General features: G+C 48.3%; 1 protein-coding gene across 3 annotated transcripts in view; it reads right to left on the bottom strand.

Moving 5' to 3' along the window:
- The window catches only part of LOC114803089 (androgen-induced gene 1 protein-like), a 39,303-nt gene that overhangs the window by 14,080 nt on the left and 713 nt on the right, over positions 1 to 24,510 (bottom strand). For 2 of the 3 annotated variants that reach the window (XM_029002394.1, XM_029002395.1), the window contains exons 2-6: positions 24,198 to 24,286; positions 23,738 to 23,940; positions 14,314 to 14,562; positions 13,035 to 13,190; positions 7,909 to 8,010 (exon numbers count right to left, since the gene is read on the bottom strand). In XM_029002394.1, the coding sequence (XP_028858227.1) occupies positions 7,909 to 8,010; positions 13,035 to 13,190; positions 14,314 to 14,454 (399 nt within the window). In that variant the 5' untranslated portion in view covers positions 14,455 to 14,562; positions 23,738 to 23,940; positions 24,198 to 24,286. The remainder of the gene's footprint in view (positions 1 to 7,908; positions 8,011 to 13,034; positions 13,191 to 14,313; positions 14,563 to 23,737; positions 23,941 to 24,197; positions 24,287 to 24,510) is intronic. The other variant, XM_029002396.1, reaches the window with a different exon arrangement.

The raw sequence follows: 24,510 nt of genomic DNA, 5'->3' as shown, positions 1-24,510 counted from the left end.
ATTAGCGTCCAGAGGAAGGAGAAAAAAAGATAATAAAAATCCCCAAATTATCGACCTTTTTTTTTTTAAGCGAATCCCCCAGCAGTCACCGAACCGGAGGAAATGCCGGCGCGGAGAACACTTCAAACGGGAAGGGATCGTTTTCCCGGAGAGAATCAATACCGGCATCAGGCCCCGGTCTGTTCTGCTCACCGAATCTACAACAAGCAACATCTGTTTCTGCCGCTTTACACGCGGCCGCGCGGCCATACGGGCGGAATATGTATCGCCGACTTGAGCGGAACGCCTGTTTTTCACCGCGAAGTAAGCATTTCGGCAGGGCTGTACGTGGAAGAAAGGAAGTGAAGTGATTGTCACATGCGATACACAGCAGCACAGCACACGGTGCACACAGTGAAACGTGTCCTCTGCATTTAACCATCACCCTGAGTGAGCAGTGGGCACCATGACAGGCGCCCGGGGAGCAGTGCGTGGGGACGGTGCTTTGCTCAGTGGCACCTTGGCGGATCGGGATTCGAACCGGCAACCTTCTGATTACGGGGCCGCTTCCTTAACCGCTAGGCCACCGCTGCCCCAAAAAATATGGGGCGCTTCATGGATTTGCGTGTCAAAAGGGCAACTTTGGCTTAAAGAACCCTTTCCTTCATCTTCTCAATGAAATACGCTATTAAGTAAATAAATAAAGGGGACAATGCAACTCTTTCATATACATTTTTCCTAAGAGGGGCGCCAGTAAAAAGTGGAGTGGACAAGGGGAACAAGAGGGTGGAATAAAACCCATGGAGGCCAGCAGCATTTCAGATCAAAAGGAGTTAAAAATGTAATTTCATAGTTCAACAAAATAAAATAAAATAAAACAATTACCACAAACCTGGTGGGCTGGGCAGGTGATGAGTTTCAGTTCAGAGTCGGCACTCAGTCAGCCAGTTCACGGTCGACAATGTGGATTTGCTGCTTGTGAGGTTAAGGGCCCACCGCGTACCGGAGGCCCCTTCTCTAAAACCCCTAACACGCATTCCTCATCCCCTGCAAGGCGCTTTTCACGCCCAAAACGGGGTTTATTAGCGGGGCGGAGGGTCACTACCGTGCGACCAATGACGGCCACATGGTTTTAGCGCCAAACGCTGTTACCAAAAAAAACACAATGGAGGATGTGCACGGGTGATAGAAGGAACATTTCGTGTCTGGCTCCCCGGTTTACTTTGAAGAGCCTCCCGAGGACACTGATCTAAACACAAGATATTTCAGACGAGACGCCTCGCCGTGTCCAGCCTGAGAACTAGAGCTTATCTTAATGGAAGCACTTACGTCCGTTCTTAAGCGGCTTTTCATTCCGTTTTTTTATGGATATTCGTATTACAGGTTTGCCGTATTTCATGTCGATTAATAAAGGCCTACCATAACATAAATAATGACTTAAATCACGGTATTATATAGTATTTGAAGTGCACTATTGCCGATAAACATAAAAATAAATCGGTTTTGCATGGCACTTTGCAAGCAACCTACAGCTGCAAATATCCAGATGACCAAAAGTACGTAGAAAAATAATCTAGCCGTTTAATGGCGAGTAGGATATGGTGAGGGCCGTGATCAGCAGGATTGTGCGGTGACAGACAATATAGGAGGCAGGCAACAGATTTATGGCTTCCTGTGTGGCCAAGGCATGCGGCCATCCCTCTCTGCCTCGTTTCTGTTGAACGCACTAAAACCCGCTCCTGCCCTCGGCAGGAACCCAGAAGGAGACTCGGCCATATCTGATTAGGACAGAAAGGGAAGTGTGTAGTAGGAGTGATATTTAACCCCCGGGCCGGCCCACCGCCGGGTGGCGCTGCCACGTGATGCCGGAGACGAGCTCTTGTTATGACAGCCTGTTTTGGCTGGACGCGCCTGGCACCGCTGGAATATGGCCGGCTCCCCCGGCCCCCGATACAGTCTGCCTGTCAGGCCGGTGACCGCCGAACCTCTTGTTAGGCCTGGAGGACGACGGTGCCAAACCACCTTAACCGTGCTCCTCTCCTCATTAATGCCAAGGGAGTCGCTGTTGCGTAAGACCCGAGTACAGTTTGTTCCTAGTGAGACACTGGACCCGTGCCAGTAGTAACAGCAAAGTCCCATCTGTCAACTGCAAGGTTTAGAAAGGGCCGTAGTTGCAGTATGAAAAGATAACACCACCACCGGTGCATTAAAGGTCCCCGATTATGACTTTTTTTTACTATTATGTCGGTCCTGTTGGTCCCCTAATTCTGTGTCTGAAGTCTGGTGGTGCAGAATTACAGCCACTTTGGTCCAGTCCCACAGTGAGACTTCCCAGGACGCGCCGTTTCACCGTCCGTAGCTTTAAATGCAAATGAGGAGGAGAAAGGCGGGACCAGGAAGTCGTGTCGCCGTTTTTCAAGAAAAAAATTAAATAATTCTCGCATGTCGGAACAAAAAAATACTTTTGAGCTCATTTTTACATCCAATCACCGAGCAACCGCAATGAATTTGGAACGGTGGGCGGTCGGTGGAGAGAATGTTTTAGCGGAGGGGTGGAAAAAGCATGACAAACGGGAGGCGACCTTTCCCCTTATGACGTCATAAGGGGGACAAATTCCAGATCCGACCATCTGAGCAGAATGGCCAAAGCGCTCTTTACACCGATCGGCATTTCCAGCCGCCGCAGGACCGTAGACCGGCTCGGGGAACTCGCATTGACGTTAAATCATCTCGCAAAGTCACATTTTCATGATAGGGGAGCTTTAATGGGCAGAGGGGAAAACAAACAGTGCCAGTAAGTCGACACGACATCAAGCCCAGACTATTACGGTCATGAGAGCGGAATCCGTGCCGAAACCGCCAGCGCCGTGCGGTGCCACAGACCACTTCCAGGGCAATAAAGCCATCTTCGACCGGGTTCAGAGCTGGTCTCAGCCAGCTAGTGGCTCTGCCGTCCCCCTCCACGGAGCGTCACCGCTGGTGACGGACGGCGCTCGCGGAACGGCTCGAAACGACAGATTTGTGCGGATTCGCTCGACCCCGTTGCCCGCGAGGAATGGTGGGCCGCGGGGGGAAAAATAAATCTGCGCGGAAACCTCAATAGCCATAATGAAGGGGGAGCCGTGTTTTAACATGTCATTAAAAGGACCCTGCGTCTCGGGACAGTGCAGGAAGTGTCTGTGTCGGGTCGGAGGACCGGGCCGGTGGCATCCGCCGGGTGGCAGTCTGTCAAAACGCGCCCGCACGGCTCTGCCAGGACTAATACCGATTGGCAGGGAAGCTGCGCGAGGCATTTACGGCGTTTTTCCATGTGAGCAGCGCTATAAATGGCAAGAAGTCAACCTACAGCTCCTCGGCACGGGGACACTAAATTCTCGTAACGGACGGGATGTTTGTAACTGGCGTGTTGTGAGGCGAGTGCGAGCCCCGGACGGCGCTCGGTTGCACAAACACATCTGTTTCTCATCCTAACAGTGTCCCGAGGACGGCCGGGGTAATGGGCCGGGTTTTACATTCACGCCGAGCGCGAATTCATAGCCGTCTGGTTCTTATGAAGCCCGTCCGACGGCGGCGAACCACACGCGCAATTATCGGGAGAGCGAAGACCACTGGGCGGGCGCGGGGACCGGTCTGGGGCCGCCCCGGGAGGGGACGTCGATCCAAATGGAGAATCTGGCTCCGACGGGGAACTGTAAATGCCCGAAGTCCCCAACCCCGCGATCTAGACAAATGGACGGGGTGGCGAGCAGGTTAGAGGCCATTTTTTTCCCCGGTACTCCAAATCGGTCTGTGGGCACCGCAATTTCCCGACTCGCAAAAAAAAAACGCACCGAAATACGGAAATACCTCAAATAGTTTGCAGGCAGTTTAGAACGGCAAATTACGAGGAGTTGGGGAACTGCTACAAGACAGTTTAAGAGGTAGGGTGGTAGCGGCCTAGCGGGTAAGACACTCGCCTACGAACCAGAAGACCCGGGTTCAAACCCCACTTACTACCATCTTGTCCCTGAGCAAGACACTTAACCCCGAGTGTCTCCGGGGGGGGACTGTCCCTGTAACTACTGAAGTCGCTCTGGTAAATGCCGTAAATGAAGAGGAGTGGGGATGTAATTTGCTGTAAGATCGCCCAGGATCGTCAAAGGGACGGAGAGGTTTGAAAGCGTCAACGGAGGACGAGCGGCCGGCTCCAAGGTGACAACAGACATAAGCCAGGCTTGCCGGCCTCTGTGCCCATGAATAGTTGATGGCGGGAGGAGCCGGCACTGCGGCGTATCACGTTGTCGCCGGCTCGTAACAGATCGCAGCTCTTGAATGGGCCGGCGGAGAGGCGGGGTGTGTGTGTGTGTGGGGGGGTGTTATCCATCATAAGAGGCCAGGCACACAATGAGCTCAACCCCGCCGCCCGTTGCCACGAAGAATCTCCCCTGAAACCCGGCTGCTGAATAAAATATAAGAACGCGGAGTTCTAGGCACCGCGCTGCACAGAACTTGGGATCTGATATGATTTGCGCTTTTCACGGCGCGGTTTTCCCGTGATTGGAAAAAGACAAACAGTAGATGAGCTCCAAAAAACTTTTTAAATTGGGATGTAACTATGCGCTCAAGTTTAGTGAGCTGCATAGTTGCATAAATGAGCTGCAATGTGATTAAAAATGTTATTTAAAATAAATAAATTATATATATATATATACACACACACACACACACACACACACACACACACACACACACACACACACACATATATATATATATATATATATAAATTGTAGATAAAGGATAATTTGCAAATATATATATATGTAGCTTAAATGCGAAATAAAGGATCATTTGCACAGTGTGTGTGAATATATATCTATATATCTATATATATATATAAACTGCAAATTATCCTTTATTTCGCTTTTAAGCTATATATATATGCAAATGATCCTTTATATACATTATATACACACACACACACACACACACACATTACATATACACACACACACTATATATATATAAAAACTGTGCAAATTATCCTTTATTTCGCTTTTAAGCTGCAATTTCAATAATTGATTTAATAAATAATCATTTATTTTTCCCGGGCCTCTCAGTAATACGGTTGACACATGAAAGTGTGTAGGTGTCATCATTAACCAGAGGGTCACCGCAGCCGCCACCACCGTAACAACTAAAGCTTCAGGGTTCTTCAAATGGACCAGTAGCACCATAATAGACACGTAATGTCCACCATGACACTGGACTACAACCTACTCTGCACTGCAAAATTACAACTTAGGAACATCTTCACAAATCAGTTGGTGACAATTAATCAATGATCAAAATAGTCGCTGGTTGCATCCCTATTAATAAAGTGGGCCCGTAATCAGAAGGTCGCCGGTTCGAATCCCGGTCCGCCGAGGTGCCACTGAGGTCCCCTTGATGAAGGTCCTGTCCCCACACACTGCTCCCCGGGCGCCTGTCATGGCCGCCCACTGCTCACCAAGGGTGACGGTTAAATACAGAGGACACGTTCCACCGTGTCACCGTGTGCTGTGCTGCTGTGTATCACAATGACAATCACGTCACTAAAGTGGATCATGGATTCGTTTTCCAATGTAAAATAAAACAAACCACATTCAGTTTAATCGTCACACGTTTGTAATGAACGCTCTCAACTTCCTGTCTGCTCCCCCTTTCCTCTTGACGGCTTTCGTCCCATTCGAGCCGAGACATCTGAATGTGCCCCCCCGGGGAGACGTGGGATGTTTACTCGGCGGCCCACTTCTGCGACTGAGCCGCTTTGAAGCCGGGACCGGCGCTGTGGGGGGGCTGCCGGCGTCACCGTCGCAGTGAGAAGAACCTCCTGTGACAGGACTCTCTCCGCAGCGCGCTAATTACGCGGCCGAGACCAGATTATTGTCAAAGTGGGTCCGACGCAGGCAAAGTTGCCCTGACAGCCTGTCGTCGGCCCTTTTAAGCGCCCGTAATTGTCACTGCCACGTCAAGGGAGTCCTGCGAGCACAAAGACGAACCGGACCGTCTCCGTCCCTTTCATGACAAACACCCGCAAATTTGCATCTATTTACTTTGTTCATTTTTGAAGCTGGAGCCGTACTCCTGGCTGGCATCGTCTTTCTTTCTCTTCCTCCCCGGATATCTCCAACCTCAAAGCATCTAATCGGTATTCAAATTTACCGAACGAGGCCGCAGCGGCGGTTTGCATGTTTATTGCTTTGGCGTTGCTCCCTTGCGTGCCGCTCGGCATGTCGGGCGGAGGGTTCCTAAGTGAAGTTATTAAACGTTGCCATAACGTGGCAGCCACAACACTTCATAGGTCAGAACACCAACACGCTGCAGCACTTTCACTTTCAATCCCTTCTGGACTCAACCCCCCCCACCCCAGAACCCTTGCACAAATTTTTTACCATTTGCTTTCACTTTACTCATTTGCACACCTTCACTCTACCTGTTACACATATTTTATGCTAAAATCAAAAAATAAAAGTGTAATATTTGGTTATGTTTGCAATATTTGCATATTGGTTCACTGTATACTTGCAATATTTGCAATACTGTGGTCTGTACAGTCACTAGAAGCATTTCACTGCATATCATACCATGTATGACTGTGTATGTGACAAATAAAATTTTAATTTTAATTTGAGGACGAAGTTTATGGGGAAGAATAAAAAAAGGCTTCTATCAACACCTCGGGCCCCGCCCCACCGTGCACCAGCCGACTCTGAGTCGCCTCCTCGTTGTGCGTCAAAGGTGTAAAACAGGCACAATTACGGATGAAAATTTAAATCGGGACGGGCGCGATAAAAATGCAAATTTGTCCCGCAGCGGTGGCCAAGCGGCGAACCCGGGCCGTGTCACCATTTCCTCACAAGCGCACTGGTGAGGGAGGACGCCGGTCGCCATGGCAGCGGCAGGGGTAAACAAACAAAAGCGGCACTGTGGAATGCAGCAGAACGTCTACGGGCCCCGACGAAACCGCGTTGCAGCTACGTCACGTGTCCGGCGGTCAGGCCCGGGGGCTCGATGTGTTAAAAATGCCCTCTTTTCCTCCACCAGGATCTGCTCAGAGCCGCACGTTGTTCCGTTCCACCCGCGCTCAGGCTCCGGCCTATCGGTTGGTTGGTGAGCAAGACCTAAAGCGACCTAAATGTGATGAATTCCAATCCGCCAAGGTGCCACTGAGCAAAGCCACCGTCCCCACACACTGCTCCCCGGGCGCCTGTCATGGTGCCCACTGCTCACTCAGGGTGACGGGTTAAATGCAGAGGACACGTTTCACCGTGTCACCGTGCGCTGTGCTGCTGTGTATCACAATCACTTCACTTTTTAATTATTTACACATAATAAAATAATGGCGTTGCAGTATGAGTTCAGGTTTGCCGAATACTCCGCACTCGACGTATACTCAGCATTCCCATGCATGTGCTGCAAAAGAAGTAAATGGCCGCTGCCCGCGCAGCAGCGGGGTGTCTGTGGGGACGACTCCCACAGCTTATCTGGCCTTATGATGAGTGGCGGCGAACGGGGAAGCTGGGCGCGTCCAGAGCCGGCTGCTACAGCAACATGGGCAGCCGCCCGGGGCTGTTGTTCCACCTGATCGGAATCGCCGGTGCCGCCTCTTCCCGCTCTTTTAGACCCCACGCGCCCAGTTTTTTTAATAAAATTTGACTTTTTCGCTGCATCAGTGTATACATGACTGACATTATGCACTCTTACTACACAAAGTGTGACGAAAAGGTCACGTCAGCGAACGATCTAGGCAGTTATTACAAAGACCTCCGGGGGATAAATGCCGAACGGCGCGGGTCATGGGCCTCCTGAGCCCCACATCGAGAGTGTTAGCACGCTTACGGCAGCCGTCATTCACGCAGGGTGGGTTTTAAATTCTAGAGAGCCGGCGTGTGTTCGCGTCGCACTCACCATTCCGTGGTTGAGCCACTGAGGTATGAAGTTGTCCAGAAGCCGAGGATAAATCAGGTCCCGGTCGTACAGGTAGAGGGCCCAGAACGTGGTCACTACAAACTGTCCACAAAAACACAACAAGGACACAAAAACGGTCAACTGTCAGTAGAATTATGGCACACGAAGAAGAAAAATGATCACCTTTCATACATAAGAAACGGTTCAAATTTCTTTGCAGAAAAACAATACTAAAATAAAACCAAGAGGAAATCTATATAGACGTTTTTACAAACTAAAAGCTCCAGGTGGACGTTTAAAATTTCCGTCTGAAACAATTTATTCTCCTCTAACAGAGACGCGCTGCAGGCAACATCTTTCAGAGTTCCGTCCTCTAATTGGACATTTTGGTTGGAGTTCTTCATCTGGGCGCTCCAGACCTCCTCCCACGCCTCCCAAGGCCTGGAGGTTGCGTGAGCCGGTGGTGCAACAATAAAATCGTACGTTTCCATAGTACCCGTTTCAAATTTTTTTGTTGCAAGGGTCATCCTATGGCAATAACCCGGTCGGGAGGATCCTCATCTGCCCCATACTGTTGGCACCACATCCCGATGTTCACCTCGGGTCAGCCGACAGGCAGGGAGTCCACCGTGGGGGGGGTGGATTCGCTCAGGAACCCCCTGGCACTCGAGATGTCAGATGTTGACCCGAGAGTCGTCCTCCTCCTCCAAACGGGCGCAACGAGAGTTCCGGGGCTACCGTCTTCATATCGGGGTCCCGTAATTTACCCCCCCGAGAGCCGCTGCTTTCCCTCCCCCTGTCTCCAAGCTCCGTATGCTGCTGCGTGGTGGACGGTGGCGTGTCCGCGGAACAAAGATAAAAAAAAAAAAACCGCGGCGTTGGCACGTCGAGCTTGCTGGCATTTTAAAATGCTCCAGTTTTCCCGAACCAGGAATTCCAGGGAGTTTTCACTGCTTCAGACCAAACCGGACCCAGAGATTCCGGTTTAAATTCGCACTTTCGAGATGACGGCTGACCGTAGCCAAATAAACCGTGGGGCCTCTGAGTGGGATGTATTGACCGCAGTGGGCACGCGCCATTGAAGGATTCCTTATTATCGGAGACGGGTGGTTTATTTAGACCCTTCACATCTCCACACCCCTCGGCCCACGCGGGCCCCGCGGAGAAACCACAGCCGGAGAAGCCGGGGCCTCCTTCCCCATCCGGGGCAGGTCATCCGGAGCGGGATGGAATTACCCGGCCAGAGCTCCGGGTGACTCTGTGTCAGTGCCTCCGCCGGCTGCGTACGAGATGTCCTTCCCATTGTGCCCCGGCGGCGCGTTCTCCCCTTTCACCGTTTCACCGGAAGAATGGAGGTGCATCAGCAGCCTGCCAGGCGCACATTCGCACCTGAGCCGTGCCGGGAACGGGTGGACGGGGGCCGCTGAGCGCCCCGGCCGACGAGGGGGTTCGTTTTTCCAGCGTTAGCTCCGCCGCTAATGACCTCCATTGTTCGGCTCGTAAGCCGAGCCGCGTAGCCGGCTCTCGGAGCCAGCGCCGCTGCCAAGCGGCTCATCAGGTGCTCCGTCGTGACAGGGACAACATCAGCTGCCGTCTCGTGTTGGCCACTGTATAATACAAACACAGTCGCGACATCGACTGTCTCGTCCGTTTACGAAGTGGACATTTTGTCTTCAAAGTGGATTTAGCGAAAAAACGGGCAAGAATTTGAGCACCTTTGGCAAGGACCAGATTACAACATCTAGAACAAAGCCTGTAAATCTTGGCCCGAGCAGCTCAAGGGTTTGGGATCAATTTCTATCGTTTTCGTTGGGCTCGAACGATTCCGTATGATTTGCTGCCTGTAATTTGGTTTCGATGTTTCGCTTGTCGTAAATGTAAATTTTAAAAGTTAATTTGGCTCGCCGTGCTTGGCCACCGTCGTCAGGCGATGCGTTTTAATTATCACGAGAGACGCCACGATGGAGGCTAGCCTCCACGATTACGTTCTACATTTTACGACATTTATCAGATTATGTTTTAAACCTTTTCCTCTTGTTATAGAAAGAAAACCGGGCTTTTAAGAAACACTTCGTCTTCAAAGTGGATGTAGCGAAAAAACGGTCAAGAATTTCAGCACCTTTGGCAAGGATCAGATTACGTCTTCTAGAATAAAGCCTGTAAATCTTGGCCCGAGCAGCTCAAGGGTTTGGGATCAATTTCTATCGTTTTCGTTGGGCTCGAACGATTCCGTATGATTTGCTGCCTGTAAATTGGTTTCGGTGTTTCGCGTGTCATAAATGTACATTTTAAAAGTTAATTTGGCTCGCCGTGCTTGGCCACCGTCGTCAGGCGATGCGTTTTAATTATCACGAGAGAGACACCACGATGGAGGCTGAAGAGGCGAGATGGAGGCTAGCCTCCACGATTACATTCTACATTTTACGACATTTATCAGATTATGTTTTAAACCTTTTCCTCTTGTTATAGAAAGAAAACCGGGCTTTTAAGAAACACTTCGTCTTCAAAGTGGATATAGCGAAAAAACGGGCAAGAATTTCAGCACCTTTGGCAAGGATCAGATTACGTCTTCTAGAATAAAGCCTGTAAATCTTGGCCCGAGCAGCTCAAGGGTTTGGGATCAATTTCTATCGTTTTCGTTGGGCTCGAACGATTCCGTATGATTTGCTGCCTGTAATTTGGTTTCGGTGTTTCGCTTGTCGTAAATGTACATTTTAAAAGTTAATTTGGCTCGCCGTTCTTAGCCACCGTCGTCACGCGATGCGTTTTAGTTATCGCCACGATGGAGGCTGACGAGGTGAGACGGAGGCTAGCCTCCGCGATTACGTTCTACATTTTACGCCATTTATCAGATTCCGTTTAAAACCCTTTTTGTCTTGTTCCAGAAAGAACACCGGGGTTTTAAAAAGCCGTACTTGTCGGGTCAGGTCTGGCTTGGTGACAAATTTTTAGGCCCGATTGCAGCTCCTGTGGGATTTTCAATCCCTACCAAGGGAGCCGCCATTAATGAACGTGTTCAGTGTCGGACAGGCGTATCTTTTATTCATGTTCCTGTAACATTCCGACCTTGTACCCCGAGAAAACCAAGCGTCCGTGGTTCAGCATATCGTTGGCTTGAATACACGCATCGCTCACTTCGCAAATATTATTAAAACAATTTCGCTCCAAACAGAAATCTTTCTGTTTTTTCAAACATAAATTTCATACGGTAACGTATATTGTGACAAGTAAAAAAAAAAAAAAAAAGTTTAAATATTGCGGTAAGAGATCCTGGGCCGCGCCGCCTGGCGCTATTTCTGCGGCCAGACAGAAGGTCAAGCGCATGGCCAAACATGGCAATAAAATGGAACGACAAAGACGTAAAAAGCAAATACACACTAACTGCAACTGACGAAGGGGAAAAGTCCGACAGAGAACATGATTTTGTCCCGTCTTCTGGCTGCAGTCCTGGAAAAAAAAAAAAAAAAAAATCCCCACCGCTCCACCGTACAGCAGTTCAAATATTTGCGCAGGACCTTACAAATACAGAGCTTGCTTGAAGCCCCCTGGGCTCTGGCATGTTGGCGCGAAGCCATTGCCCCTTTAAATTACGAAATTTCAACATTTTCACCCGGGGAGGGAGAGAAAAAAGCAAAAAAAAAAAAAAACAGAAAAGAGATCTGCGAGTTCCAATTGAAATATTTTCCGAGCAATTATCAGGTGCCCGTCACCGAAAGCAAGCAAAACACGTCTCTCCGCCCTCCGTCAGGGGGTAGATGACTTTGGGTGCTTTGCAAAGCAAATGGGCAGCAGCGCGTTCAAGACAATGCGTCTCGGTGTCCCCGCTCGCCGTATGCAAACGGCTCCCGAGGCCGGGACCAGATATGGCGGCGCGAGGTCACGCCGACGACCCAAAAACGGCCCCGAGGCGCCCGCTGTCCGTCCGAGCCGACGCTGGGTCAATATCCCATTTTGGATTTGCCTCGAGGGACGGCAGAAACCAGGGTGCTGAGCGGCGACCTCGATTTTACTCGCAGGGCCACGGCTTCAACGTTCTTCTTTCATGCCGTAAGAGGGATGGAGAGGGCAACTTGAGACAATGCGGCGCATTCATGCCTCTCATGCCAACAATGGGACCCGTCGGTTCAGATCGGCCTGAAACACGGCCATCAAGCGAGCCATTCCCTTCCAACAGGGAATTTGCTGCCTCTGCAGGCTACAGGATCAGCGTTTTAAAAGTATTTCAAACGAGTCGAACGCACACACAAAACAAACAAACAAACAAACATGTAAATAAATCAAATAAAATAGAACATTCGTCTAGCACTTCAGACTTCAGACTGCCCTCCAAGGTGCTCAGGAACTTCTACTCCTGCACCATAGAGAGCATCCTGACGGGAAACATCTCAACCTGGTCCGGGAACAGTGAAGGACCTCAGCCACCCCAACAATGGACTCTTCTCTCTGCTGCGATCAGGGAAGCGCTTCCGCTCCCTGAAGTCCAACACAGAGAGAATGAGGAGGAGCTTCTTCTTCTTCGGGCTGTCCGAGCTCTCAACATCAACACTACATAGATCTCCAATACACTCCAGCACTTTCACTCTCAACCACTCTGGACTCTTTGCACAAAATTACTTTGCGCAAAATCTTTGCGCTTTTTTTTCTCTTTGCACAATCTCTGCTCTTTTTACTTTTTTTATATTATACATCGTCTTTCACTCATTTGCACACCTTCACCCTACCCGTTACACATATTTTATGTTAAAGACGTAAAAGTGTAATATTTGGTTATGTTTGCAATATTTGCATATTGGTTCATTGTATACCTGCAATATTTGCAATACTGTGGTCTGTAGCGGCCGCTAAAAGCATTTCACTGCATATCATACCGTGTATGACTGTGTATGTGACAAATAAATTTGAATTTGAATTCCCCTGCAGGTTCTATTTCTGACAAGTTGGGCCTTATCAGGGCTCTTAGTTGTGTAAACTCAAAATATATAGAAATCGAACGAGAATTGCTGGTGTCTAAAGTAAAGTAAAGTAAAGTCCTTTAATGTTTATTTGTAGGTTCCTCTGACCAGAGACGCCGTTTATCAGCCGGACAATGACCGCATGCAGCCTCGGAGGAGATGGGCGGTACTCACCACTCCCACAGGGAAGGCCAACACCGCCATCATCCAGTCCCGCAGGCCGATGAGCTTCCTCAGCTGCCGCTCCTGCTCCAGGCTCTCGCTGCCCTTGGTCAGCAGGCTGGACAGGTCTGTCAGCACGCAGACGCCGAAGAACACAGCCTGGATCACCTGGGAGGGAGGTCAGGGGGTCACAATGACGGGGCCGCGCAATAATTCCAGGACCAAAGTGCATCCTGGGTAACCAGCTAGGGGAGGCAAAAATTGTCAAAATGGGTAATTAGGTTTTGATGGATGACCCCGTGACCTTGACCTCAAAGGTCACCATAAATCAAAGGTGCTTACCAGGAAAATGTTACGTCATATTGAACAAGAACCTCTGATCTAAAGGTCCCATAAGTCACAAACCTATTGCATAATAAGCCAGAAAAATCTTTAAATTAAAGTATGCCCATCGTTTTAAAAGTCACGACCAGTTCGATTTATTCTGAATAAAAGGCCATTTCCACGCCTTCCTTCTCAGGCCTATCAGCATTAATCAAGACAAATTAAGATCAGCAGTTAACGATTAGTGACCATTATCTGTGGAAAAGTTCACCAGATTCTAATAAGCACGTCTACAAAAATCTCAGAGCGTATGTGCATGGCGATGGGATCAGTCTGGACCTTCTTCCACTGATCCAGAATCCAGGGCCAGGGTCTTTCCAGACATTTACATTCACCAGACGCCCTTATCCAGAGCACCTTACAGTCAGTAGTGACAGGGACAGTCCCCCCCTGGAGACACTCAGGGTTAAGTGTCTTGCTCAGGGACACGATGGTAGTAAGTGGGGTTTGAACCTGGGTCTTCTGGTTACCTCGTATTACCCACCAGGCTACTAGCACCCAGACCGTTGATACGATGGTTCTCCACGGGGCCTTCCGGGTTCTAACCTTGGACAGTTCTGAGCACGGTTATGCTCATTTATTTCATTAGCTGCTGTTTAACCTGACCGTGATTTCCACGATTTCAGGTGAAATACATCAGCGTGCAGTTGTGCAGCAAGATGGAAATCCATGCAAAATATGAACGCTGGTGTCCACGCAGCCGCTCATATTTGTGCACCGGTCGCTGTGCAACGCCGCACGTCGCATCCAAACGTGGCAAGAGCGAGAAGCAGCGTGCGGGGACGGAACGATAACGGTTATTATGCCCATTATCATCATCATCATCATCATCATCATCATCATCATCCGCATAATAATAATCTGTGACGTCACGCGGGCTCGATCGCGGCGGCAGCGCGCTACTCACCAGGTTTATGAACGTCAGGAACTTCCAGCTGCCGCCGTACGTCTGGTGCGCGGGCATGTCGATGGCGCGGTAGTTGCACAGGATGGAGAAGTAGGAGAGCAGGATGGCCGCCCTGAGGACCTGGGAGGGGATGAGCGCCATGTTCTTTAACGCTGTGGGAGCGGAGCGCCGGGGAGGGAGGAGGAAGTCGCCGTGGCAACGGCGCGGCAGCAGCAGCCATGCCGGGAGATTCGGGGTATGGAAGGTCGCCTGTACCAAAAAAAAAAAAGGTCGACACCATACAAATGCTTTTTATGCAGCTCTTTTTGGGACAAAACTGTAGTGTGCTATAAAAAAATAATATATGTACACACACACAAACACACACATGCGCAGTAGCCATGCCGGGAGATTCGGGGTATGGAAGGTCGCCTGTACCAAAAAAAAAAAAGGTCGACACCATACAAATGCTTTTTATGCAGCTCTTTTTGGGACAAAACTGTAGTGTGCTATAAAAAAATAATATATGTACACACACACAAACACACACATGCGCAGTAGCCATGCCGGGAGATTCGGGGTATGGAAGGTCACCTGTACCAAAAAAAAAAAAGGTCGACACCATACAAATGCTTTTTATGCAGCTCTTTTTGGGACAAAACTGTAGTGTGCTATAAAAAAATAATATATGTACACACACACACACATACACACACATGTGCATTAACCATGCCGGGAGATTCGGGGTATGGAAGGTCGCCTGTACCAAAAAAAAAAGGTCGACACCATACAAATGCTTTTTATGCAGCTCTTTTTGGGACAAAACTGTAGTGTGCTATAAAAAAATAATATATGTACACACACACAAACACACACATGCGCAGTAGCCATGCCGGGAGATTCGGGGTATGGAAGGTCGCCTGTACCAAAAAAAAAAAAGGTCGACACCATACAAATGCTTTTTATGCAGCTCTTTTTGGGACAAAACTGTAGTGTGCTATAAAAAAATTATATATGTACACACACACAAACACACACATGCGCAGTAGCCATGCCGGGAGATTCGGGGTATGGAAGGTCGCCTGTACCAAAAAAAAAAAAAGGTCGACACCATACAAATGCTTTTTATGCAGCTCTTTTTGGGACAAAACTGTAGTGTGCTATAAAAAAATTATATATGTACACACACACAAACACACACATGCGCAGTAGCCATGCCGGGAGATTCGGGGTATGGAAGGTCACCTGTACCAAAAAAAAAAAGGTCGACACCGTACAAATGCTTTTTATGCAGCTCTTTTTGGGACAAAACTGTAGTGTGCTATAAAAAAATTATATATGTACACACACACAAACACACACATGCGCAGTAGCCATGCCGGGAGATTTGGGGTATGGAAGGTCACCTGTACCAAAAAAAAAAAGGTTGACACCATACAAATGCTTTTTATGCAGCTCTTTTTGGGACAAAACTGTAGTGTGCTATAAAAAAATAATATATGTACACACACACACACACATACACGCACAAACACACACATGCGCATTAGCCATGCCGGGAGGCTCGGGGTATGGAAGGTCACCTGTAACAAAAACGGGTCGACACCATACAAATGCCTTTTATGCAGCTCTTTTTGGCGCCAAAACTGTAGCGTACTAAAATAAATAAATAAAAAAATATATATATATATACACACACACACACACAAATATATACATAGTTATATATTTTGAGGCATTCAAATGTATGTGTGTACTGTAATATATCTATCCATCTATTGTATTATATATATATATATATATACACACACACACACACACACACACACACACACACACATGCGCAGTAGCCATGCTGGTTACGGGGTATGGAAGGTCACCTGTAAAAAAACGGTTGACGCCATACAAATGCTTTTTATGCTGCTCTTTTTAAGCCAAAACTGTAGTGTACTGTAATAAAATAATACACACACACAAACACACACACACACACACACACACACAAACACACACATGCGCAGTAGCCTGCCTGGGAGGCTCGGGGTATGGAAGGTCACCTGTAAAAAAACGGGTCGACACCATACAAATGCCTTTTATGCAGCTCTTTTTGCGCCAAAACTGTAACGTACTATAAAAGAATAATATATGTACACACCCCCCCCCCCCCCACACACACACACACATACACAAACCATTGTTTTTTTTTTTTATACAGAATAAAGAATACAGAGTCATTCCCACCACAAATGAATAGTAATAATAAAAAATTATACAATGCAGAGACTTTATAAAGACACATGCTTTATAGGCTCTGAATGTGACATTGAAAGTCTACACACAATAAAACAACACTTTCCTTCATTCCACACCCACACATTCTACAATTGCTTGATAAGAGACGATTCACACTGTCCTCTTTTGCCCAGATGAGGACAGCGTATGGTTTTATTAGTCTCAGTGGTTAGATGTTCCCACGAACCACTGGATGGGGAGTGCTGATAGACTTACAACTTGGAGTTTGAGTTTGTCATGAGATGCCAAGGCTCAGTTGGGGATTAAAAGGGGAACACGGGGTGAGTATGAAAGGAGCGAGCCGAAGAGTGGAGCCTGGGACACATCAGCGATGCATTAGACGTAAATCCTCGTCAGAAACATTCCGCAGCTCCTCCAGTGACGCCGCGTCAGAGCATTACTCTAATCTGTAATTGCCAGTTTGAGGCCATCGCCTGTTCTGAAAGATGTCAGCCTGTAGCAAACCAACATGGCCTCTGTTAATATCAGTATTATGCTACGATAAGGCATCCAAAGAGGTTTATTTAGTTAAAATCCCTCACCAGAGGCGGACAAATGATTTCCCATCCCAGCTATTAAGAGGATAGAGGGATGGGGGGGTATTACAGGTCTCTGGTACTCATCCCCCTCAAGTCAGCACAAAACGGCAGGGGTCATTATCACTCCAGTGACCCCTCTGGCTTGACTTTGCTGTGGAGAGTGGGCCCAGAATAATACACGGTGATCGGGATTTTAATCTGGACTCATTTCACATTCACCCTAAATTATTTTTTTTTTACTTTACTTTACTTGCCAGATGCTTTTATCCAAAGCGACTTACAAGAGGTAGACGCCAGCAATTCTCATTCGGTTTCTATACATTTTGAGCCCTGATAAGGCCTCTTTTTTTTCAGTGATCTTATCTGAAAATCTTAAACTGTGTCTATCTCCTGGAGTGTAAGAGTCATTTTCATACTATATAACCCAACAATTAAAAAAAAAATTATAATTCAACTCGTGGGGTACAGGGTAGGAACGGGTTTATGCATCGGATTACACTGTGCCCCAATGAAAATAGGATGTTGAATATTTTTTCGATTGAATTGATAATGTCGTTTCTGGAAAGGCCCGCTTGTCAGGTGACAGTGGGGATGCAGGTGGTGAAGGCCACGCCAGGCAGGAAGAGGTCTTGCCAAAGTGCAGCTGTGCCCGCCACGGTCTGCGGTCAGCTGTGGGAAGTTCGCTCCCCGACTTTCCAGGGTCACAAGGACAGCGGGTGTCGCTGGGTCGGGGCACACTGGGCCTGCTGGGGTGAAGGGGCACAGCGTGGGCATGGCTTTGTTTATTTTCTGGATCCACCGCGCCACCCTGGCGGCTGACTGTTGATCTAACGGAACGCTTTACTCAAGGTCAGAGGTGCGCGGTGCAGAATGGATGTAGTTTGTTTTCTTTCATAAGTCGAGCTCAGCGTGGATCCTAATATGGAACTTGTGCAATGTAGTACGGGCCTGTAGAGCCTGAGATGTAAAATGTGGGTAAAAATAAAGCTGAAAATTTATTGAAATATTCTTTTTTATTGATATCATAGATGGTTGAAAAACGTGTTATCTTAAAGATAACTGAATAATCCTAAACGTACACCTATTGAAGAACAATTAGAACAATAGCAGTATACAATAGCAGCAAGAAGTGTGAAAATTGCACTTGTGCTTTTTTTGTGCGCTTAGTTATGGAAAACTTACTTTTCATTTACTGTAATGGCGACAACAACATTTATTTCTTATTTATTTGAAATCACTTACAGCACAGTCTCACAGGCCCTACAGTTGACACCCCCCACACTATGCTGCTTTCTGCACAAATAAAAAAGAGGTCTTTTAATAAAAATATTTAATTATACTTTAGACATATTCACCGACCTATTATGATAATTAATTATCATAATAGGTCTGGTCATGTGATCGGAAGTTTGTAGGTTCGAATCCCACTGAGGTCCCCTTGACACACTGCTCCCCAGGCGCCGGTCATGGTGCCCACTGTCACCAAGGTTAAATACAGAGGACAACTGTTGCCGTGTCACCGTGTGCTGTGCTGCTGTGTTTCACAATGACACGTCACTTTCACCAATGTAAAAAAAAACAAAAACCCATAAATAAGTATGTAAGTCCAAACTTTTGACTGAAGTGTTTCTGGCAAGACGTTTGCCATTTTACTTTACTTTACTTTACTTTTATCCAAAGCGACTTACAGGAGGAAGACACCAGCAATTCTCGTTCGATTTCTACAGATTTTGAGTTTTCAAAAACTAAGATCCCTGATAAGGCCCAACTTGTCAGAAAAAGAACATGCTTGGAGATTGTGAAGTGCTAGACGAAGGCATTTGTGACTACAGCAAGCACGGAAAAACACAGACCCGGTTCGCTAAATGCTTTTCTCGGTGCATGGCAAAATATAAATCAGCAAAATAAATGTCGGGAAGTTTTCTTCCCTGCTTTCCCGAACAGCACGGCCTTGTCTGGCAGGGCGCACAAGGGTAAGGACAGAGACGCTCCCTTGGTTGCCACGTCCCGGCTGGGCGGATAAAGGGCTGTTGAGGCTCATTAAGGCCCTCGCACTGGCATTCATCTCTGTTTGCAAGCATCGGCGTCTGGACACTCAGACTAATGAGGGGGGCAAGGAGACGCGTCTGTACCCTCTCGCCCCTCCGTCACCTTTGACCTCAGCTGAGTCCGTCCGAACAGAACTGGCAAATTGCTGGTTTGGAACGACGCCGGAGTCCCTGTGTTGATGAGGCTTCTGCCACGTGCAAATGATTGAATTCCTTTTCTCATCCACTCTGTAGTTGAAGCTGGTGGCCACGTCCGTCACCGCTCTCACCGGGCTGCCGAGTCCTGCGGTCCGAGGACTGTGTCGCGCAGTTAGCAGTACAAGGTCCCCAGACCCCAGCAAACCTCGGCGGCCCACCTGCCCTGTGCTAAGTGGGGGGGTCTGCAGCCGCGCCGCTGACGGTTCTGTTGAGAGACAGTGACAGGCCAGCGCAGCGTCCCCCGTCGTGGCAGCTGAGTTCGAGGACATGAAAGCGACAGGGCTGAACAGGGGAATAATGGCCACAGTGACATTTGGACAGGGGGATATCAAGGTGGAGGAGGACAGGGGCTGCAGGAGTCACAGTTGCTCAGCAGATAAATGGGAGTTCCACCTAACACATGGTGGAGCAGTCGGGCACCTTTTAAATGCTTTTTTAAAAATGATCCTTTGGAATAAAAATAATAAAATGTAAAATCAAAACGACAAAAAAATAAACATTTCATTTCTTTATAGTTCCCCCCATTCCCTACTTTTCAGGCGCTAAATTAAGTTTTTTTTATACCTTATTTACTCTTTTCTATTGATTTTTCAGCACTTCAGTATTTATCAGTTCTGATAATATGGCCCATGATAATGCACAGGTCACATTATTATTAACAGTCATACGTCCAACCCCCCAAAACTGCTCTGTTCTTACGGTTTATTAATGTGGTAAAAAGTCCTCTGAATGATTCAATCATTGCAGTTTATTAATGTGGTTTATTAACTTTGTAACTGCATGGAAATAAAAGCTCCTTTGAATGATTCTTTAATTACAGTTACAGTGAATGATTCTGTTATTGCAGTATATTAATGCGGTAAAGCTCCTCTGAATGATTCTGTTATTACAGTTTGTCAAAACGCAGTAAAGCTCCTATAAATTATTCTGTTACTACAGTTTATTAATGCGATGAAGCTCCTGTAAATGATTCTGTTACAACAGTTTATTATCGCAGTAAAGCTCCTGTAAATTATTCTGTTATTACGGTTTAATAACGCTGTGAAGCTCCTGTAAATGATTCTGTTACAACAGTTTAATAATGCAGTAAAGCTCCTGTAGATTATTCTGTTATTACGGTTTAATAACGCGGTGAAGCTCTGAATGATTCTGTTATTACAGTCTATTAATGTGGTTTATCAACTTGGTAACTGCATAGAAAGGTTTTACAACACTGCTCACCAAGGGTGATAGTCTTGTATTGCATAGATTGCTCCAACCCACCTCTGAACAAGTCCAGTTTAAAAACACCAAGAGATCTGAAAGTGAAAGTGAAGTGACTGTGTCCTCTGTATTTAACCATCACACTTGGTGAGCAGTGGTGGCCTAGTGGTTAAGGAAGTGGCCCCGTAATCCGAAGGTTGCTGATCTGCCAAGTTACCACTGAGGTGCCACTGAGCAAAGCACCGTCCCCACACACTGCTCCCCGGGCGTCTGTCATGGCTGCCCACTGCTCACTCAGGGTGATGGGTTAAATGCAGAGGACAAATTTCACTGTGTGCACTGTGTGCTGTGCTGCTGTGTATCACGTGTGACAATCACAATCACTTCACTTCAGTGGGCACCATGACAGGCGCCCGGGGAGCAGCGTGTGGGGACGGTGCTTTTACTCGGTGGCACCTTGGCGGATCGAGAATCGAACCGGCAACCTACTGACTAACCGCTTGGCCACCACGGCCTCTTGTAGTAATTTTCTGATTTGCCCGGGTCCAGCATGCTGGAGGTGAGACTGAAAGCGCCGGGCGTTTGACAGTGTGGAGGAAAGATAGGCCGGTGATTGGGAGAGCACGTTGACCCGCCTGGTCCTAGGAAAGGGGAGACAGCAGGGACGGCCCGTGCCAAGGCTCGGGGTGCAAAGCGTCCCCTCTGCCAGGGTGCGGGGTTCTACCGCTCTCTCCGTCAGCCTCCCACTTCAAACAGGAGCGAGTCCCGTGGGCATGAGAGGGGCTGGCAGGGACCGGGCTTTTATTGGGAGAAAATGTTCCACAGTGGAAAACTCTGAAAACAAGGGCCTCTGTGTGCCGAGACGGCAAAAAAGAAAAAACCTTACAAACGAACGGGAGACATCTGGAGTAATATCTGGCCACGCTTCAGAGAGGATGGGTATGATTGATGGGTGCCTTCGCTTGTATAAACCATGTAAGCATACACTTGTTCATTGTTTAGCTGCTTTAGTTCATTGTTTTTCAGATAATAAAAGTGGAGTTTTGATTGAAACTTGATTCTCTTATTGGAGAATGTAAAGAGCCTGCCACGTTTTACTCAGACACATGCCATTGGTTGGGGAATAAAAAAACTATTTCGGGGGTCTCTCCCATTTTTTGCACAGCTGTATATGACTTTCAAAATGCTGCCAAACATTTGAGTGCATGAATACTCAGATCAAACTGTGGGATTTAATGCATGACATGCCATAACAAAAATTTCTCACCCCTGTTATACAGTAGATGCCAAAAGTCTGAACACATCTTCTCATTCAACGTGTTTTCTTTATCTTCATGACCATTTACGTTGGTAGATTCTCACTGAAGGCATCAAAACTATGAATGAACACATGTGGAGTTATGTACTTAACAAAAAGTGGAGACCTGGCCTCCACAGTCACCGGACCTGAACCCAGTCCAGATGGTTTGGGGTGAGCTGGACCAACAAGTGCTAAACACCTCTGGGAACTCCTTCAAGACTGTTGGAGAAGCATTTCAGGTGACGACCTCTTGAAGCTCATCGAGAGAATGCCAAGAGTGTGCAAAGCAGTAACCAGAGCAAAGAAACTAGAATATAAAACATGTTTTCACTTATTTCACCTTTTTTTGTTAAGTACAGAACTCCACATGTGTTCATTCATAGTTTTGATGCCTTCAGTGAGAATCTACCAACGTAAATGGTCACGAAAATAAAGAAAACACGTTGAATGAGAAGGTGTCCAAACTTTTGGCCTGTACTGTACGTTGCAGTCGAAGTGCAGTACCGTCGGCCACCGCCAGGTGTCTTTATTTAACTCCTTCGTTCAGGCCTCCCTGTCCGCGACCCACATGCCTGTCACTTACATCGATATTCGTGTGCGAACGGTCTTATGGCTTTTAAATAAAATAAAAAACTGCACCCACGGAGGATATAAATGTGCACGTTTTTGTCGAGAGATAACGCGGCCCCGGGCGGCACGTTTACGACCGCCGGTCGGGCGCCGTGAGGTGAACAGGTCGCCCATTGTCTGCCGGTGGAGGGCCTGTGCTGAGAGGCTCCGGGCGTACGTTCCTCGGGCCTGTGGCACTTTACGGCTCACTGGCGGCTGATGAAAGGAGTTCCTCGGCAGGGAGGATTCACCGTCACGCCACGTTAGTGCCGCGCCCATGCTCACTTAAGCAAACTGACCTTTGTCAAAATGCAACATACTCTTATGTAACGTTCTGGCAGGCGGTGATTGAGGGGGAGGGGGAAAGAGCGCGTTACTCGCCGTCGTCTGAAAACCGGCACAACGGCAGAGGATCAACGTGGATTAGAACGAGGAGAGAGCGAGGCGTGGCACGGCGGCAGTGCCCCGTCCCGGCGGCCCGTGGGAATATGTCACCCCGGCGTCGACTGAGAGTGTGGTTAACGGTGATGTCACCTGCCCTCGTGTCCGGGGCGAGGCCCTCGTGGCGATCAGTCACCCTCTTTCGAAATCCCTTTTTTTTTTTCCCGGCGACGCCCCACTGCGCCGGTGACTAATCGAGGTCGCGGTGGGAATGCCCTCAGGTGCGGAGAGGGTCTGCCGAGGCACGCCGCCGGGGGTCAAGAGCGGAGAGCCGGTGTTTTCTCAGCAATTATGAGATTATGGTGAAGAGGCGGCGAGGACGTCTCCGCCGACGATCCTTGGGGACTCCCGGGTCACGCTGATGCAATCGTGAGCTCCTTACAGGAGGCCGAAGCCACGTAATCCACTTAAACCGATACGCGCGCCTCGTCCCGCTCACCCGCCGGTTTCTGGATAAAAGTGAAGTGATGGTCACATGTGATGCACAGCAGCACAGCACACGGTGCACACAGTGAAACTTGTCCTCTGCATTTAACCCATCACCCTTGGTGAGCAGTGGGCGGCCATGACAGGCGCCCGGGGAGCAGTGTGTGGGGACGGTGCTTTGCTCAGTGGCACCTTGGCGGAACGGGATTCGAACCGGCAACCTTCTGATTACGGGGCCGCTTCCTTAACCGCTAGGCCACCGCTGCCCCATAAGGCTGGTCACATGGACGTTACAACTTGTGGCGCCTCACAATTATTCTCCTGTTCGGTCTGCCCAACAAAGTCGTCTTTCACAACCTCGGCAGCACCGCTCCTCCTGCTAAACGAACATTTTTTTACTGTGGGCGGAGTCTCCATGCTCTCCCCGTGTTGGCACAGGTTTCCTCCGGGTGCTCGGGTTTCCACCCACCGCTCAAACGGGCGCACGGTGGGTGAAGAGGTTCTCCAAAATGTGTCATGGACACGCAGCGGCCCCGCCCTCGTCCAGCTGCCACTCATGGTCCATCAGCCAGAACCAGTAGGTGCAAATACTCTGCAAAGATCACGCCATTACTACCTGCCTTGGATGCAAACGAGGGCACATTCAGTTTGTCGTTATTCTTCACTTCAAAAGTTCTTTATAATTTCATTTTCTGGGAGAGCAGAAAACGATTGTAAATGAGCCATATCGACCGTGTATAGAACACCGAAGGAACTCGGTCCGCTGGCATATAGATTAGCATCTTATTTACAGATAAATACAAGGTCACGACGTACAAGAGCGTCGTGATGTGCAGCAAGACTGCTCACCTGTGCACGGTGTGCTCAGACGGTTCAAACCCCACTTAACACCACGGTGGCCCTGGGTGGATGCAGCACAGGCCTTGTGCTGCTTATATCTAATACACAAACAGACAAACAAACAAACAAATACAAATGGTAATATTTTAATTACAACCACAATCGGCCGATCAGGCGTAACAATCAGGTGAAAATGTTCGATCATGTGAGAGTTTAATAATCGGACGAAGCAGTAAATATTACAACAGAGAGGCAATAAAAGGCTGATTTGGCTCATTTGGAGCTGTCAATGAGGCAAGAACGGAGCGAGGCCGAGTTTTTC

Source organism: Denticeps clupeoides, chromosome 14 (genome assembly GCF_900700375.1).
Source record: "Denticeps clupeoides chromosome 14, fDenClu1.1, whole genome shotgun sequence".
Classification (NCBI taxonomy): Eukaryota; Metazoa; Chordata; class Actinopteri; order Clupeiformes; family Denticipitidae; genus Denticeps; species Denticeps clupeoides.
The sequence above is the reverse complement of the archived record's forward strand: the minus strand, read 5'-3'. Positions and strand labels throughout refer to the sequence as shown.